We start from the raw sequence: 18675 nt of genomic DNA, 5'->3' as shown, positions 1-18675 counted from the left end.
GAAAAACAAACATTGCTTTGAGTTTTGATCATGCCAGCAGATTAGTTGCTGTTGGATGTGTGTATTTTCTTGCAATTAGAAAACAAAACAAAGACACCATGTCACTTTTTGAAAGCAGAATTTATTCGATATAGTACCTCTGACATTTCTGGAGATGTGACAGCATCATTGTGTAAGTCTGCTTAGTAACATATGTTTGGCTGTACTATATTTATGCCTTTGGACTTAGCACTGGATTATGTTGTTTGTATTTAAAAGGCAGCACTAAACACAACAGCACAAATTTACAGGACTAATTCACTTTCTGTCCATATTTACAACAAATCCTCAAACACATTCACACCAGAGACCAGCTAATATCCATTAATAACATCCAAAAAAGAGACTCAACCAAATTAGAGACTCTTCAGTGTGAGTAAAATATTAGAAACCAGTTCAGAGTACCTCATATTTGGGGCTTGAATTTTTCAGAATATATCGCACACTCAGCAAAAGCTCAAATTCTGCTTGCTCGGGTGCTGCAGTCATTTGCAATTGGTGGTTAATTTTTCAATGTCAGTCTTAAATCATAGGGTTTTGACTATTTCAATTTGCGCCGTGCCTTTCTCTTATATTGGTCACATAAAAATAACTCACACTTAATTACGTTATTTCATACCCTAGGCATGGGTTGATTAAAGTGGCCAGTCACTATGGCAACTGGCCTACCATGATTCACCAATACTTGGCTGTTTTACTCAACAATAGATAATTACTGGGCAAAAAGGTTATGTTTTTGGCTGATGGTCTCCGGGTATTTAAGACTAATAGAGATAACAAAAACAGGTGATGTATTCGTGCAGAATACAATGTATGTTTTATAAAACCACATAAATACACACTTTCTGCTTTATAAGGCTTAATCTGAGTAATAAAAACACAGCACACTATAAAGAAATACTGGAGACACTGTAATGCACATGACATATAAATATTCAGTGTAATATGTATTCATAGTGCTCTGTGGGAAGCAAAATAGGAGTAGTTCACCCAAAAATGATTTTATTTTTGTTTTCTATGAACAGACATGAGGGTGAGTAAATAATGAAAAGAGATTTTCATTTTTGGGTGAACTGTTCCTTTAAGATTCTTTCAGCTACTTCATTAGATACTTCAAAGCTTTTTAACAAATATATTTATTTTACAAACTGCAGATGTTCATAGTGTATATTGGTCAGCTTAATACATTAAGACTACAGAGTAGAGTACGATTAAGATCGGTTTTCCCTGACAGGTATAGGATGCGTTCGGCACATAGACGGTTCGCATGTTTGCACAATTTTTAGAGATATTCACAGAATGTTCATGCTCTTCTGCTGTCCCTCAACAGTCAGGTGCCCTTAATGCAGTACCTGACAGGAAGTAGCAGGAGTTGGGCTGAGAATCTGCATGTGATCAACCCCTGGACCTCCCAGGCTACGTGGGGGCCGTCTCAAAGCTCCCATACGTGTTGGCCAGACAGCACAGGAGAAAGGTGCACATTCAAGACTAGGTTTGGAGGACTGCAATCAGAGCTGTTGAGGGGTGGCCTGCTCCCTGTAGCCTGAAAGTACAAGAGCATCAGTGTTGACAAGACAGCTATACTGGGTGTAAACACTATACTGGGGTCGGAAAGATTTTTGAACATGTTTTTGAAGGTCTCGCATGCTCACCAAGGCTGCATTTATTTGATTAAAATACAGTAAAAACAGTAAATTTCTGAATTTTCAGCAGCTGTTACTCCAGTCTTCAGTGTGACATGAAATCATTCTAATATGCTGATTGCACAAGAAACATTTCTTATTATTAGCAATGTTGAAAATAATTGTGCTGCTCAATATTTTTGGGCAAACCGTGATTTTTTCCCCCAAGGATTCTTTGATGAATAGAACTTCAAACTGCATTTATTTGATATATAAATATTTTGAAGTAATGCCTTGATCAATTTAATGCATCCCAAAGTATTAATTTCTTAAAATAAAATAAAAAATCATACTGACCCCAAATTTATGGCAAACCCAATAGTTAAAATGAATGGTTAAATATCTAGCATTGCAACTGAAAGATTGGTGAATAAAAACTTAATTTACTGGTTTGTTTATTCAATTTATGACTTGCATAATGCATAATTTGTGACTTTTTTTTGTCTTTTTTGGAGCCTCCTGTTACTGTATTATAACAGCATAAAGGTTTGGAAGGATGTGAAGATGACAATTTAAATTCTTTTTGGTGAACTATTATTTTAAAAATGTTTTTGTCAATTGAAATAAAGCTGAAATGAAATAAAATATTAATTATTATATGAAAAAATGAAAAAAAAATGAAAATGAAGACTAGAAACAATAATTTAAAGGTAAAGTAAAAAAAAAAGGAAATAAAGCTAAATAGAAATAATAATGATGAAAGCACATACAGTAACAAAATACTGAAAAAATAAACATAAAAGGTCATTTAAATAAATATATAATATATAAAATAATAGTACATAAATAATACTAACTATTATTTACTTGATTAATTATTTTATTATTTTGAATCCTTTTTGTGTTGTCAATAAAATTATATAAACCAAACAAGTTTTACAAAAAAGCCTAAAGAAGGTTTGAAAGCATCCCCAGCAAACCTAAATATAAAAAAACAACAACAAAAAAACAGCCCCTCGCCTACAATACTGACCACTACTACCGGATGCGAGTGGCACTTGACACATCAATAGGCCGTCTGGAGGGGTGACTCAGTTCAGTTTTCATATATATATATATATATATATATATATATGTATATACATTTTACAGCACTAGTTCAGCTCGAGAAGCAGTCTTATCTGTGCACTGAAATATCACAGGATCTTGCAGTGTTTATAATGAGATGTAGAATGGGAATAGATTAATGACTCATGACCTTCTTAAAGCATTGCATTATAACAGGTTTAAACGCAGATGACTCAATGCATTAAAGCTTTCAAAAGATCAAGACCCAAGCTTCAACTATCAAGCCTATTCTTTTTAGCATGCGAGCCATTTAGTAATCTGTACTGCACACTTTAAGGCAAATATAGTAGTTAAAGGGATAGTTCACACAAAAATGAACAACTGCAGTTATTTGTTAATATACATGGCATTCCAAACCCGAATGACTTTCCTTCTTAAAGAAAATCCTGGACGTAAATCCTCAGCCTAATGAAAATGTTTTATTTTTTATTCAGATCTCTTCAATCCAGTTCACAAAACTGGTCTGAACGACTCGTTCACAAATCGGACTACTTTTAAATATTCTTACAGTGCATTTTGAAGCTTGACAGCCCTATTCCTTATTTAATTTCATTATATAAGCCTCATTCTTCATTTCCCATTATATCCTGTTACCACAACATTGTTCAAAAATTCACCTTTTGTGTTTCATGAAAGAAAGAAAATCATGCAGGTTTGGATTATGATTTTTGAGGTGAACTATTACTTTAAACCGTCTTTCAAGGCGGCCGAGCCACAAAGGCAAGGCTGCTGAAAGATCTTGTCAAAGGGCTCAGCGTGCGACTGAAGGAGTTAGTGGTGCATCGTCGCAGTCTCTGTATGAAGTCGCACTTTTGCAAAGCTTCTTTTCTAATGAGCACTATGGTTCTACTGGCATTTAATGGACAAAAAGTGGATCAAACAGACTGAGAGGAGACTGGCAGATGGCAGGTGGTGGGAGGTACATTATCCGAGATGGATCAGAATAAACAGAAGGGTAGAAGCCGAGCTTGCAGCATGGGTAGTGATAATGGGCTGAGATGAGTGACCAAACTGTGAGGACAGCAGACCTGTATCAAATAATTGTGTAATGCCATTTAGGATATTACCATGTTTTCTATTGCATCTAGAAAGGTTTTCATTAGTGTAATATTTCATAAGGGTTATTCATACACGCTGCAGATTTGACAATTATTTGTCAATGCAAGAATTAATCCCCTAAATTATCATTCTTTAAAAAAAATTGGCATAGTTGGCAAAATGTTAATTACAGAGAGATGTCATGTCTATGAACATGTATAAAATGTATATAAATGTATTAACTTAATTATGCTAAGTTTAAGCCATATTTTAAGGCAATATTTCATGCATTAGTGGAAAAGCCAATCTTATAATGCATAGCAACAATACTTTTATTAGGTTAAAAATGGGACTGTTGATGCGTCTCATGTCTGTGAACAAGAAACTAATAATAAAATAATAATATTTTAATGTTATTTTATATATAGCTTTTACATTAAATTTAATATTAAAGCCCTTGCACTCTTAGATAATATTGAGGTTGCAAAGGTCGGTTACAAAGACAATATTGAGGTTACAAAGAAACATTGCAAAAAAAAAAAGTATTTTGTTATAAATTCAGTGTAGATGCAGTATGTATGTGCATAGCCAATGCTTGCAGGCCATGTTTTATAATATTTGAGACAGGTCTGAGTATAATTAGCGACAAGACAAAAGTCAGATATTTTGTTCACCTACCTTCAGAAACTTTCGATCCAAAAGGTTGTGAAATAGCAAAATAAATAAATAAATAACAGATTAGAATTTTGAATCATATGCATTTAAATGTTCAATGTATGAACATTCACAGTAAAAACATGTGACAAAGTTCTGTGATTTGCTTCGTCCGCCTACACAGAACAATTACTGCAGAGCTTTCAATCCACTCCTACCAGCAGACCGCTCTAATAGTCATTGTTCAAAGGATTCTGGCACCTTCTACAGCCCTGGAAGGCGGAGATGATATTAGAAGGAATGAGAAAGATGTCAGGTTGAACATGAACGGAGCTGACTATGGCCCACAGCAGGGTGACTGCTGAAATCCTGTCATCTTCTACACTTACCACGCATGTGAAAGGCATAGTTCAACCAAAAATGAAAATTCTGTCATCATTTACTCACGCTCATGTTGTTCCAAACCTGTTTGATTTTCTTTCTACTGCAGAACAATCACAAAAGAAGATATTCAGAAGATGTTTCAGCAGTTTATGTCTATATGATGAAAGTCCAAAACAACACTTGATATTATTATCCTTAATTGTATGAACAAAAACAACCCCAAAAGATTTTAGAAATTTACAGTATATGAGTTTTGGAACGACATGAGGGTGAGTAAGTAACAACAGAATATTAACTTTTAGGTAGACCATCCCTTTAAATGTACAGTATGTTCTAGTTTCGCTAGAGATAATTAAAAACAGATCTGTGAAATCATGAGCATCCTATGATCTCCTATTCCTAGAAGGAAAAACGATGCATTAAGAACCGGGGGGTGAAAACTTTTTGAATTTGAAGATCAGGGTAAATTTAGCTTATTTTGTCTTCTGGGAAACATGTAAATATATTCTGCAGCTTTTAAAGGGGAGTACTAAATGAAAAAATATGATATTTAGGCAAAATAAGAAAAATGTACACATCTTCATTCTGTTCAAAAGTTTTCACTCCCCGGCTCTGAATGCATGGTTTTTCCTTCTGGAGCATCAGTGAGCATTTGAACCTTCTGTAATAGTTGCATATGAGTCCCTCAGTTGTCCTCAGTGTGAAAGGATGGATCTCAAAATCATAAAAGTCATTGTTGGAAAGGGCTCAATACACAAAAATGCTGCAAAACCAAAGAATTTGTGGGACCTGGAGGATTTTTCTGAAGAACAGCAGGCAGTTTAACTGTTCGGGACAAACAAAAGACTCGTGAAGAACTATCACTAAACAAAAAACCACAGCTGTGGATCATTCAGGTAACAACACAGTATTAAGAATCAAGTGTATGTAAACTTTTGAACAGGGTCATTTTTATAAATTCAACTATTATTTTCTCTTGTGGACTATATGTAAACATCTTTTATGTGAAATATCTTATTCAGGTCAGTACTAAATAAACAATAACATGCATTTTGCATGATCCCTCTTATTTTGGAAAAATAATTAACATTTTGCAGATTCTGTAAGGTGTATGTTAACTTTTGACTTCAACTGTATAAATATGTACATGTATGTGTGTATATAATTATACACCATACACCCACATATATTATGTAAACACAAACGTTTATTTTGTATGCATCTCAATTAATCGATAATTGTTTTCACATTATTTACTTTTTATTGGAACACAAAAGTAGAATTATTTTAAGAATTTATTTTGTAATATAAATTCTTTTAACAACAGCTCACAATGGCCTTTGATATCAATATCCAGCAAAGGCAAATAAAAAATAAATAAATACATGCATACATAAAATGATCAAAGTTGTCAATACTCTTCTGTTCCACAAGGAAAAAATAAAACTATATATATGACAAAATTGTAAATTGGGTGGGGGTTACTGAAACAACCAAAAATATTTACTACATGAAAAAAGTGCTTGTAGTGCTATTATGGAGGAATACTCACTTGCAAGAATGACCATGTCCATTCCCCAAAATATGCTCATGATCCAGCCCACCATGACAATGGCGGTGACAATCTGGATGAAGGCGGCTGCAATGTTCAGCCAGAAAACGCAACACATGTGCCTGTCGGGAAGGTCTGTCCTCGCTCCGCACAGAACTGTGAAGGCTGAGATGAATGTACCTGTCACAAAAATACAGCGAGATGCCATCAACATGGGACAATATGATATGATCTTCTGTGGTTAAAATAGTTAATACACGCAATATGACCTCAGTCTTGATCTCAGCTTAAAACCGCACACTGTAATGATATCATTCATCATGGTGTGAATAATACCGTACATTACAGTAAGGTCTGAGACATAATTATGGCATAAAATATTAACAGAGGAGCTTGGATATAAATTAACATGGTGATTTTAGTAGCAGTCAGTGTCAGGCATGTCTGTAGCTTTTATTACATCTGCGGTCTTGGCTGAAATAAATGTTTGTACTATGCTTAAAAGATTATCATGGAATAACAAATCATATGGATTACAAATGCAAAGACAAATAAATAAACATTTGTTGCATGTTATTTAAGATATAAAGATATTCTTTTCATGTTCACTTTAAAGAGCAGTCTGCTTTTAAATCTGGGCACAAAGCAATTCCAAGGAGACATTTTCAGTATTTAAGTATGTGTTATGCTGTTCTGATCTTTCCACAGATCTGCAGGACTAGTCTGAAGAAAAGTCTCATTTGGGAACTTTAACCAACATGGTACTGTAACTCGCCAAGACATCTCTTGTCAGATACATTTTTCCTATCCCTCTTAAACCAGGGCAATTTGGTTATGAATAGCTTTTCCATATTTGTAAGGCCGATAAGCATAATTCACACTGAAGGAGTCTGAGCAAGCAGGCAGCACTATGCTGCCAAGTGCAGTTTAGCATCTCATTAGTGTTATCACAATAATAGATTCTAATAGGGAGGACAGTGGCTGAACATTAGCATAGCCCACAAAACCGATGAGCCGCCTCATTATGAGAAATGTACTTTATTCACCCCGGATTCAGCCTGTTCTTTAGTTAACAGTATGGTCTGCCACTATAAAATGCTTGGCTGTTATGGAGAGGAACTGGGACAGAACCACTTAAGTTTATCATTTGGAAGGGGCATTCCAAGTAGAAAAGGGAAAAAAATCACTTTTCACAGTTTTTTATTCCCACGGCCGTTATACAAACAATACAGTACTGTACTGCCCCCAAAAGCAGACAGCTTACAATACACACCAAGGAATTAAAGAACAAGTGTAGGAAGTGGAAAAAGATATCCTTCTCTCTTAGTCCCTTGACTTGAGGAGGATATTTGCATGAGCATTCTCATTCAACTCAATGGCAGTTGCTGGACTGGCACATGCAGCCCTAGAAGTATATCACCTGCTTGCTGCCAATCTTTGTTTCTTGGGACATTTGAACCATTCACCTGAGCCATAAATACCATGCAATGATCACATTATATTATACATTTTTTTCAGTAGTCAAAAGTCTGATAAGCCAGTTAAGAGCCCTCTAAAGAAAAAATAAATCAGACATTGGTGAAACATCTACTATAATATATTTGCAGTTTTGTAGTTAATATTTTTTACCATTACTACTTATATTTTAAATATAATAATGTAAATTAAAAATATTAATTTGAATTTTATTTAATATAAGACTAAAATATTTTAAACAGAAAATATTATGAAATAATGTGTCTAAAAATTTAATTTATTTCTTTGAATTTTTAAGATGAAGCAATAAATAAATAAATAAATGAATAAATGGTCACCTTTATATTTGGGGTCCAATTCTCACCATTAACTCACTATTAACTAACCTCAATAAACTCCTAATTTGCTACTAATTAATAGTTAGTAAGGTAGTTGTTAAGTTTACTGTAAGGCATAGGATTAAGGGATCAAAAATATGATCTTGCAGAATAAGGCATTAATACATGCTTTATTAGTACTAATAAACAGCCAATATGCTAGTAATATGCCACTGTAAAAAGTGATGTTGACTTAACTTTAAAAAACTGAAGAAACCCGTTGCCTTAAAATTTGTAAGTAAATGATAATTAAAAAAAATAAGTTAATTGAATTGTCAAGTTCACTTAACTCTTTTTTTTTTTATTATTATGTACTTAATCATTTTAAGGCAACGGGTTTCCTCAATTTTTTTAAGTTAAGTCAACTTTCACTTTTTACAGTGTACTAATAAGAAACTAGTTAATAGTGGTCCCTAAACTAATGTGTCACCAAACAAATAGATAAATACATAAATACTCCAGTCTTGCATGATTATTCATAAATCATTCCAATATGCTGATTTGGTGCTAAAGACTCATTTATTATCATTATCAATGTTGAAAACAGATGTGTTGCTTAGTATTTTTGTGGAAACTGTGATGTCTTTGATTAATAGAATGTTCAAAAGAGCAGCAATTATTTGAAATAGAAATCTTTTTTATCACATAAATTTAATGTGTCTTTGCTAAATAAAAGTATAATTTTTTTATACAGTATAAACTGAAATGAAATTGAAGTAGATGGATGGATAGATAGATAGATCTATATGACAAACAGAGCCTTGGGTGTTTGTAGCACCCTAATTAAACTGAATGAGGCGAGGACCCCCACTCCACTATATTATCAGACACTCACACACACACTTACAGGACAAATCAACTGTGTGATATCGCATCAGGCTGTCAACAATGCTTCTGCCTGTCAAACTGCATTAAGCACGGGATACCCAGGCAAATGTCTGCTTGCATATGCCACACATATAATTTAGAGGCCACATCACACGTCATAACTATTCATGCAGGCATGCACACATTCACACTCGTTTTCTCTGTGAAGAAGAGATGCTTAAAGATAAGATACAGTAGGGTGGTGAGGGGTCCTAGTCCCTGCTCATTAGGCTCACAATCACTATAATTTTCCTCAGCCTTCCTCACATGCGCCCCATTTCCAGTGTGGGAGGTTAATTATCCCGTTCAGTTCCTTTTCTTCTGAGAGAGACAAATGTTGCTTGGAGAGCATGTGTGGAGGTTCTCAGGTGCCAATGTCATTTTTTTAGCGCTCTAGGATGTTTTAAACATACGTACTGTAAGCATGTTTGGTATAAATAGTCGTGGTGACCCTTGGAGCTGTAAGGAATGAAAATCTGTTATCTTTTCACTCATTGTTCACCCTCTTCAGACTGAAGCTAGCGGATGCACCATTCAGTTTCAGGAAGTCATTCACAAGACTCCTCACTTGTAGATTGCACATATTGATTGAGCTTCTTCAAGTCAGACAGCATGGTTCGTCAAACCATTGCATAAAACTGGAGAGATAAAGAATGACCTTAAGATTTCAACACATTCTTCATCTCTTCAGATTTAAATAAAGCACAATAGTAGTTCTAGAGTTTATAATGCTATTCAAAAGCTCCATAGAGATATTGATTTTTAGCAATAAGTAATAAACATTTCACAAAAGACCTATGCCTTTAAAAATATATAGGTTCCAAAAAGGGAGTATTTGCAGCGATGCCATAAGAACCATTTCTGTGAACATTTCTTAAAAGAAGCATTTTATATAGAACATTTTTATTATTTAGAGACCCATTTTCCTCTGAAGAATCTTTTGTGCGATAGAAAGTTTGGATGGTAAAGGTTCTTCATGGAACAACTGATGCCAACAAACAACATTTTTTTATACACAAAAATATTAAGCAGCACAACTGTTTTCAACATTGCTAACAATAAGAAATGTTTCTTAAGCAACAAATAAGCATATTAGAATGATTTCTGAAGGATCGTGTGACACTGAAGACTGGAGTAATAATGCTGAAAATTCAGCTTTGCCATTCCAGGAATAAATGTACATTTTAAAAACTGTAATAATATTTTACAATATTACCATTTTACTGTATTTTGATTAAATAAGTCAGTAACGTATGATTGTGCATTAACTTCTTGAGGGAATCCATTGTTTGAAAATGTTAAATGTTAACTCATGGCAATGTAAGCTTTTGTAAGCTAGTAGAGCTATATGATAAAGTCATTTTTTAAGTCTTATTTTTGAAATGCATATGGAGAAAATTAAGCAGAGTACATACAGCACCTCTCTAACATTTAACATTACGCACACTGTGTTTGGTCCACAGGTGGCGAGTAAACTAGGCCCGAGAGCTTGATATATAACAGAGTCATTTGGAAAGCGAGGTGAAGGATTAGCCTCAAGGTACGCCTAGAAAACATGCACAGCGACCATTCCGGAAATTGAAAATTCCACAACATCTCTGTGGCCTCTATTTATAACAGCTCAAGGATGAGAGCCAAGACAGCTTGCGAGGAGATGCAACAAAGTCAGTCTGACTGCCTGCAGCCATCGCAGTTTTCAGCCATTCTGTGAGAAGCTGATTACTCATCAGTCATTTACTGGCTGTTCAATCCCTTCCGAAGAGAGAGTCATTTGGTTTAACACTGTCTTTTATGAGGCTCACAGCACCAATACTGCTCATTTAATACAGACTTTAAGGGACAATTTCACTTGGAGTGACTGGGCCTTGAGAAAATCAGAAATGAGAACGCATGCTAGAACAATTTGTGATATGAAAACCCCATAAGGGGAACAACTTGAGACATTTTCATTACCCCAAAAGTTAAACTTCGAGATGAACTTGTGCTTTATTGCCAAATCTTTCAATCAGATTTTTCTGTTTGCTGTTTATTGCTAATAGACTCTGTCATTAATCACACTGCAAATCTTATGTAATCTGAAGCAAGAGCATCAGTGTAATTTGTTATCGGGTGTCTCTGCTGATTGCTACAGCGCAGCTGTATTAAAATGAGACCAATAACAGTCTCTGAATGATGTTATCCCATTCATCTCATTTTGTGAGTGAAGAGACGTCTGTATAAAATTAGAAGTTACAGCACTCAGTGGTCTTCTATCTGCTGCCAAAAATGTTGCGCTGAAAGCCATTTTTCTGCTCTCAAAGCTAACTATTGTCACAAAAACACCAACTGTGCCCTCATTCTGGTAATCATGTACAATATTGTAACTGAACTGAATCCATCAGCTGCAATTCAATAAAAGAAATCTCATATTTTGGTCTGAGATGTCCTGTGGTTTTTTTCACTGCACTTCTGAGAGACATTAGTTTCCTATTTGTTTTTCTTCCTTTCCTTTTTTATGTCGGGTCTCAGCCTTATAAGACATGTCCACTGACTATCTGATGCATTTTTTACACAAAACTGGGAAGGTTTTTTAGTCTGGCTGTCTAGTTCAAGTCTAACATTGTCCAAATATGCACATACTTCCCTACTATAATGCATGCAAACAGCAATGTGTCAAATAAGCATTATATACGCATATGCAGTATCATGGTGACAGAAAACTGAACTAAGAGCCAGGCTACCATTCAAAAGTTTGGTGTTTGTATATACTAGTATATATATATATATATATATATATATATATATATATATATATATATATATATATATATATATATATATATATATATATTAGTGCTGTCAAATGATTAATCGCATCCAAAATAAACATTTTTGTTTATACAGTATATATGTGTGTGCTGTGTATATTTATTATGTACCCATGCATGTATATATTTAAGAAAAATATGTTACGTTTATATATTAAATATATTTATAAATGATATAAATTATATGAATATAAATAAATACATGTACATTTTCTAAATATATACTGTATGTGTGTGTATATATACACATAATAAATGTGCACAGTACACACACATATATTATGTAAACAAAACTTTTATTTTGGATGCTATTAATCGCGATTAATCATTTGACAGCACTAATATATATATATATATATATATATATATATATATATATATATATATATATATATATATATATATATATATATATAGTTTTAGATCATTATAAATGTTTTCAACTTTTTAATTAATGTAATGCATCCAAATAAGTTAAAGCATAAATTAAGAATAAAAAAAAAAAAAACTTACTGACACCAAACAATTAGGTGTTGTAGGTAGCAAGAAAACTGGAAAGTTGTTCCTTGTGTTTAAATTAAAGACCTGAGGTTATTTAATTTTCACAGCTGTCAGTTACAAAAAAAGGTCAAAGTACAATTCTAAGCTAATATATATAGTACATCTGGGAATATTTTTTTATAGTTCACACCTGTAAACCCATGTAACATACTTCATCAAAGCCCGAGAGGAAACTTCGTTCAATTTCGTTCATACTTAAAAGCATTTGATTTCAGACTCATCTTAAATATGCATTGCAAATCTTTGAATATGTTAACACAATGAAAAGAGTAAAGTAAAACACCAAATTAGAGCACCACTACACAGTTGACCTCTGCAGTCAGTTTATTTTTTAGCTTGAATCCAAAAGAGATTTAAGGTCGCATACAAGAGTCCTCTATACCTGACAGTCACTGGCTCCTCTGCATGTCTGTTTTTTCCTCTGTAATACCGTTTGCTTTATCAAAAAAAAAGCTTACAAGAAGCTTTTAACATATTATTAAAGGTCTAAAAGAAGTAATGCAATCTAAAACGATAACCATACTTCATTTTTTTTGCCCGTTTAAGTGCACTTTGAAGGACCCCCTTGGAATTAATTCATTTGCTGGCTTATCTACCTCTTTCAATCTTAGAGGAGACAAGCAGACAGGCTTCTGCTAACATCTGCTGTCATGGAAACTAGAAGAGCACCAGGGCTAGAGCGATAGGTTCAGTTCAAAGAGTGTTGGGATAGTATCGTCATGAGCAACACAAATCTCTCAAATTGTCCTGCTGAGAAAATAATTTAAACCAGCCTAAGGTGGTCTGCACCTAAACCAGCTGGTCGACCAGCTAAACCAGTAGAAGACCAGGAAACCAACTTAAAATGGTTTACACGGTTTTGTCAGCAGGGTTATTACTAAAAAGACTTCTGTCATTTTCAAATCTCTGGTTAATGTGATTTACTGTACATTCCTGGTTGGGTAAAAATATCTTGTGGAAATGGGAAAATTAAAGCAAAAATAAAAAATAAAATAAAAGCCATTAATTCTAGAATAAATTATTCAGGACATTCAGTTTTAGCATTTTCATAAAACTTTCTCAAGCTAAATGCATCTGAAGTGGTCGACCTTTGTCTTTTCTTTGCACTTCAACCCTCACATTTTAAATGATACTCTAATTTTAGGCTTACAGTGAAGTCCGCTTCTAACAAGGGTTTTGTATGATATTCAATATATATTTCCCTCTATTTTTGGAAAGCTTTTAGCACTTTATTATCCTTCCTTTGGATGTATTAAATGCCACAAAATTTCATTTTTTTTCCCCATGTGAAAAGACTTCCCATTTAGATTCAGATCAGGTCAAGATGAGAAGTCAACAGTTTTCCACTTTTAGACCTTGAGAAACTCCTTTCTTTGGACAAAATTCCATCCATATCGGATTACATCTAAACCAAATATATCTTTTGAAAAGGCTACATTTTTGTTCCACACAAAGCCTGAATTAAAGCAAGATTTGTCTAGTATGTCTGAACAAATGGTGCAAATGAGCATGCAAGCCTAAAATTAAACAGCTGTGAATCCAACTGTCAAAATAATTTTGATGCCACAGATTTTCAGAATGGCTGAACACATAAGGAAAGAAAAATGTTCAAAGATGCCGGTCAGGAGTCCAATGTCACAATTTAATTTTAACTATTTAGAACCATAGGGATTTAATAAATTGCATTTCACAGAGATTCAGTACATGTAATGCATTATGGGAAATGAAGTGTTCTTCTATCCTGGTCCACAAAAGATCATTTATTAAATATGATCAAATATCTATCCATCCACCTAAAAATGCAAAGTTTGTCCGGACACACTTTGTTGTTTTAGATAAAATTTCTATTTACAAACATCTTTTGAAATTCAACTGTATGTAAATTTTACTTCAAATTATCCAAAGCAAACATTTTTAACTTTGTTTAGTTGCAGCGTCTGAAGCAATTAACTTATTTAAAAGTTAATGCATTATTAGCGTCAAATAACCGTTTCATGCAACATCGCTGCATAAGCAATGACCCAGATGCCCAGCTCTGTCATGGTTTGGACATGAAATTTATTAACAAGACCCTCAATTTGTGCACATGTGCACATGCAAATTAGCATGATTTGATGATTTGAATCTAAACTCATCTGGCACCCAACACATGCCCTGCAAAGTATCGGCAATTAAAGGTGAGGAGAGCAGGTTGTCAAGTATGACTCACTAACTAGAGTGGTAATGGTCTTTGACAACCCGAGCACAGACTGTGTGCTCAAGAGAGCCCCATTTGGCTCTTGGCATTTTCCCTTGTATCATCGTCATCCAAACATGGGCTCTCTTGTCATAATATTCCGCTCTAGTTTATGTATGAGCAACTGTGCAGCAGACAGGAGCTCAGTAAACCATGCCCACGTGCACAGATGATACGAGACAGGGATATTACTGCCTGTAGAATGCATGTTCGTTCTGTAAGTATTTATACAGCGTACGCACTGATTCATACTGAATGCTTGCGTCCTCCAAAAGCACTCCATGTCCTCCAGACTCCAGAGGGACTGGCCGAAACTTGAGGAGGAAAGGCTATGCTGAAGTGGACTGCAAGATTAGATGACTTGAGGCACGGGTCCAGTGGGGGTATCCTGATGGATGAAACCAATATTGACATAAACACCAGAGGGCCACAAGTGGCTGAGCGATGCGGTCACCGGGTTGATTACTGTATGTTCAATCTAACTGCAACTGTCAGAGATGGATTCCAAGCTCTACAAATGTCCCAGATGCATAAGTCTGGGTAAAGATGCCATAGAGGAGCCACATATTTCCCATGCCCTGGTAAAAGCAGGGCTGACTTGACAATATCGATTACCAGTTTTTTAAATGTGCAGTAAGTGATTTCTAAGAAAACACTCTTATTTGAAATCAACAAAACAAGCACGCCCCTACTTAAAAGGATCATGATAGGTCAGTCCCCTAATTCACAAACATGCCATGTACTTACTCGTGATTGGTTACAAGTGTGTTTTGGTGCCTGGTCTGATTCACTTTCAAAAGCATTTCTTAGAAATACTGCACCTTTATTTGATTCTCATTTTGAAGAATCAATATCAATGTAATGTCAAGTGATTTAGCGCCTCAGTTCAATTGGCAGTGCAGATATTAACCAATCATCTCTTTCTTTTAACTACTAGTTATAGTATAAAATAAACATGAATGAACATCAGAAGGTATGTTAAAAAACAATACCACTTACTGAAATGTATCATGTCTCATGTATTCACTCATTTTGTGTTTCAAATGCAAAAATTCGTCAAGAAAACAGTTCGTAAACAAAGCGTCATGTTACATTTACCTCAGAGAAGGTAAATGTACATTTACACTTAATACACTAAACTGTTATTAGCATCTCATTTATTGCATGTTTTAATAAATTTGTCATGAAAACAAGTTTGGACAACAACAGTTTAAATGTTTATATTTAACAAATTGGATTAGAAAATATTAAAAACTGCCTTATTTAAATGTTAAATATTTGTACACAACTCAATAAACTTAATAAATATATCCAAATAGAGAGCTTGTGAATTGAAATCGAATCATTTCGTGAAATCTGTGTCAATTCCCGTTAACAAAAAGGGGTATCCATAACTGTGGGGTTAAAAAGAAGAGATATCTGATGTACTGCATTATCCATAAAAGACAAGGGAGCCACAAGATATCAGCTCACCTATCACGACAATTCACTTGGCACAGATTAAATGTGTTCAGGGTAAAGTTTCAGCACAATGCTTTTGTATTGAAAGACTTTGGTGCAAAATAACCAGGATTCTTTTGTAACTATTTCAAGCATATTTCAAAGACATTCCCTGAGGTCATGCTTCCCAGCCTTATTAGACATAAGGGAGATCAATATTCTTCTGCCATGTGTGCTTTTATACTTTGATAATTGCAAGCTACAAAGTGATGTTTTAAATGTGTCTAATTCTTAAAGATAAATAAAATAATCCATCTTTGGAGACTGACATCACAGCACAATCTTTTGGCAATTAAGAAAAGAGGCATGTTGGATGAAAGAAGATGCTCGCAAAAGCTGATCACACACATGACCAGATACCAGACATTAGCAATCACTTAGATTGAGAATCAAGTTGGAAATGACAATATCGAGATGGATGAACGGACCGGCTAGGAAGGAGAAAAGGTCAAGTCATCAATCAGGATAATGGAGTGGATGCAATTATTTATGATCGTGTTGATTATTTGTTCTGGTATGCTGTCGGGTGCACGGGATGGATCTGTTACCACACTTCAAAAATTGGACATGAGCTGAAATAAAAAATAGCTTGTATTGAATCATTACATTTACATTACATTTACATTTAGTCATTTTGCAGACGCTTTTATCCAAAGCGACTTACAATTGGGGAATACATAAAGCGATTCATCTTGAAGAGGCAATCCAACAAACGAAGTGCTTGTAACACCAAGTCTCAGGCATTGTTTAAATAAGTACAAGCTAGCAAGGGAAGGAATAAATAAGGAGAAAGAGTTTTTTTTTTTTTTTTTATGTGTAGGGTGAAGTCAAGTAGTGTCGAAAGATATGAGTTTTCAGCTGTTGACCTAAATGTCAGCGAGAATCACGATCTGATCCTGTTTGTGCTCATATACTCCAAATGTGCTTTGGTGCTTTATGGCTCAATAATAAGAAATAATGTTGTTCATGATCATAAAAATAATCTATATTAAAACACATGTACCTGGCTGTTAGAAATATAATCTTTTAATTCATATTGATTTTATGCATTTTTGAAAAATAATTTCTAACAAAAAAGTAACAACATATACATTGACTACAGAGTAAGCATATTAATCATTATTTTCACAAATATCATGCATTTTTAAATCACAAGCCAAAATATTATATAATTTTTGGGGGGTTTTACTATATGACATCTTGAACTAATCAAGATATCATTTCCTGTTTATGTTTTTTTTTGTCACATGACAACAACATGGCTTTCTACATGTTGCTTGTACTACTTTTATTCAAACAAAACTTATTCAATATTTATTTTCCGAAGCAATAATAACACAAGGTCAGCCAACCTACTCAAGGGTCATCTTGTTGAGATTTTCAGCCTTTTGATGAGACTCTTTCTTCATTGTACCACCCACATGTTTGACTTCATGCCCCACAAACACATAAAAATAGATTTTAATTCAGAAATTGAAAACATGTTCATTGTAGGTGGATCCATTTGTCTGTATGAACTGCATTTTTCTGTTTTGCTGTGATAAGTAACAGACACGTACAAAAAAATTAACGTCACGTCATTGACCCATATACAAAAATACCACCAAAAATATAATAAAAACGTATTAAGAAATGCATGAATGAATTAAATGAATGAACACATAAAATAAGCGTTAATCAAAGTATTTAGACATTCAAATCGCAATTGTAAAGTATAAACAATAATTGCAAGCATGTAGTATAGATATATTTAAACTGCATAAGTATATTCAAAGCAAATTTAAATGACTTGCACTGAAAGAACTTGTTGATGGAACGCCGTTTTTTCGGGCGTAAGTAGCCTACGCTGTTATTTCTCGCAGGTCAGGTGGTTGTGTGTAAATGAGCGAATCGCCTCGTCGTACTCACCCAGTCCGGGAACAAATGTGTTGAGAAACAGGCAGATGACAGCTACTGGGAAAGGCATATAGGGGATGGCAGCGCGTAAAGCTCCTTTCTTCTCCCTGACTTGAACAACAACTCCGCTGGTAGAAGAAGAAACTCCTTTTTCGTTCATTTCTGTGTCTTTCTGGTCCATTTCCCGATTGTTTAAACTACTTGCAAAGCTAGAAATCCTTGTTTTGGTTTGTACTGGACACTATCAGGCACAGCTCCAGGGCGAGCGTCAGCTTTATGTTGGGTTGAAATGAGTGCGCGCAGTGAACGGTAGGCGTCACACTTACTACTGTGTCAGTGAGCGATAGTAGATCCTTACACAATGGATTTAAAGTCACAGTGGTGACTTTAACGGACCTAATCGACAGGTTATAACTGGATTATCCCGATTGTTTGGAATATTACTGATATTAGTTCACACAAAAAAGAACATTCAGCCAACACATATGACTTTAAAGTTAAATTGTAATTTCTTCACATATTTAAATTTTTATGGATT

General features: G+C 34.4%; 1 protein-coding gene across 1 annotated transcript; it reads right to left on the bottom strand.

Moving 5' to 3' along the window:
* Positions 1-101: 101 nt before the first annotated feature.
* On the bottom strand, positions 102-18468 carry stum (stum, mechanosensory transduction mediator homolog). The gene is made up of 3 exons (XM_058757069.1): positions 18150-18468; positions 6418-6597; positions 102-1582 (listed from the first exon to the last, which is right to left on the bottom strand). Exons 1-3 carry the CDS (start codon positions 18316-18318, stop codon positions 1548-1550), a joined length of 384 nt encoding a protein of 127 aa, XP_058613052.1. The 5' UTR covers positions 18319-18468; the 3' UTR covers positions 102-1547.
* Positions 18469-18675: the final 207 nt, after the last annotated feature.

This window comes from Onychostoma macrolepis, chromosome 20 (genome assembly GCF_012432095.1).
Source record: "Onychostoma macrolepis isolate SWU-2019 chromosome 20, ASM1243209v1, whole genome shotgun sequence".
Classification (NCBI taxonomy): Eukaryota; Metazoa; Chordata; class Actinopteri; order Cypriniformes; family Cyprinidae; genus Onychostoma; species Onychostoma macrolepis.
The sequence above is the reverse complement of the archived record's forward strand: the minus strand, read 5'-3'. Positions and strand labels throughout refer to the sequence as shown.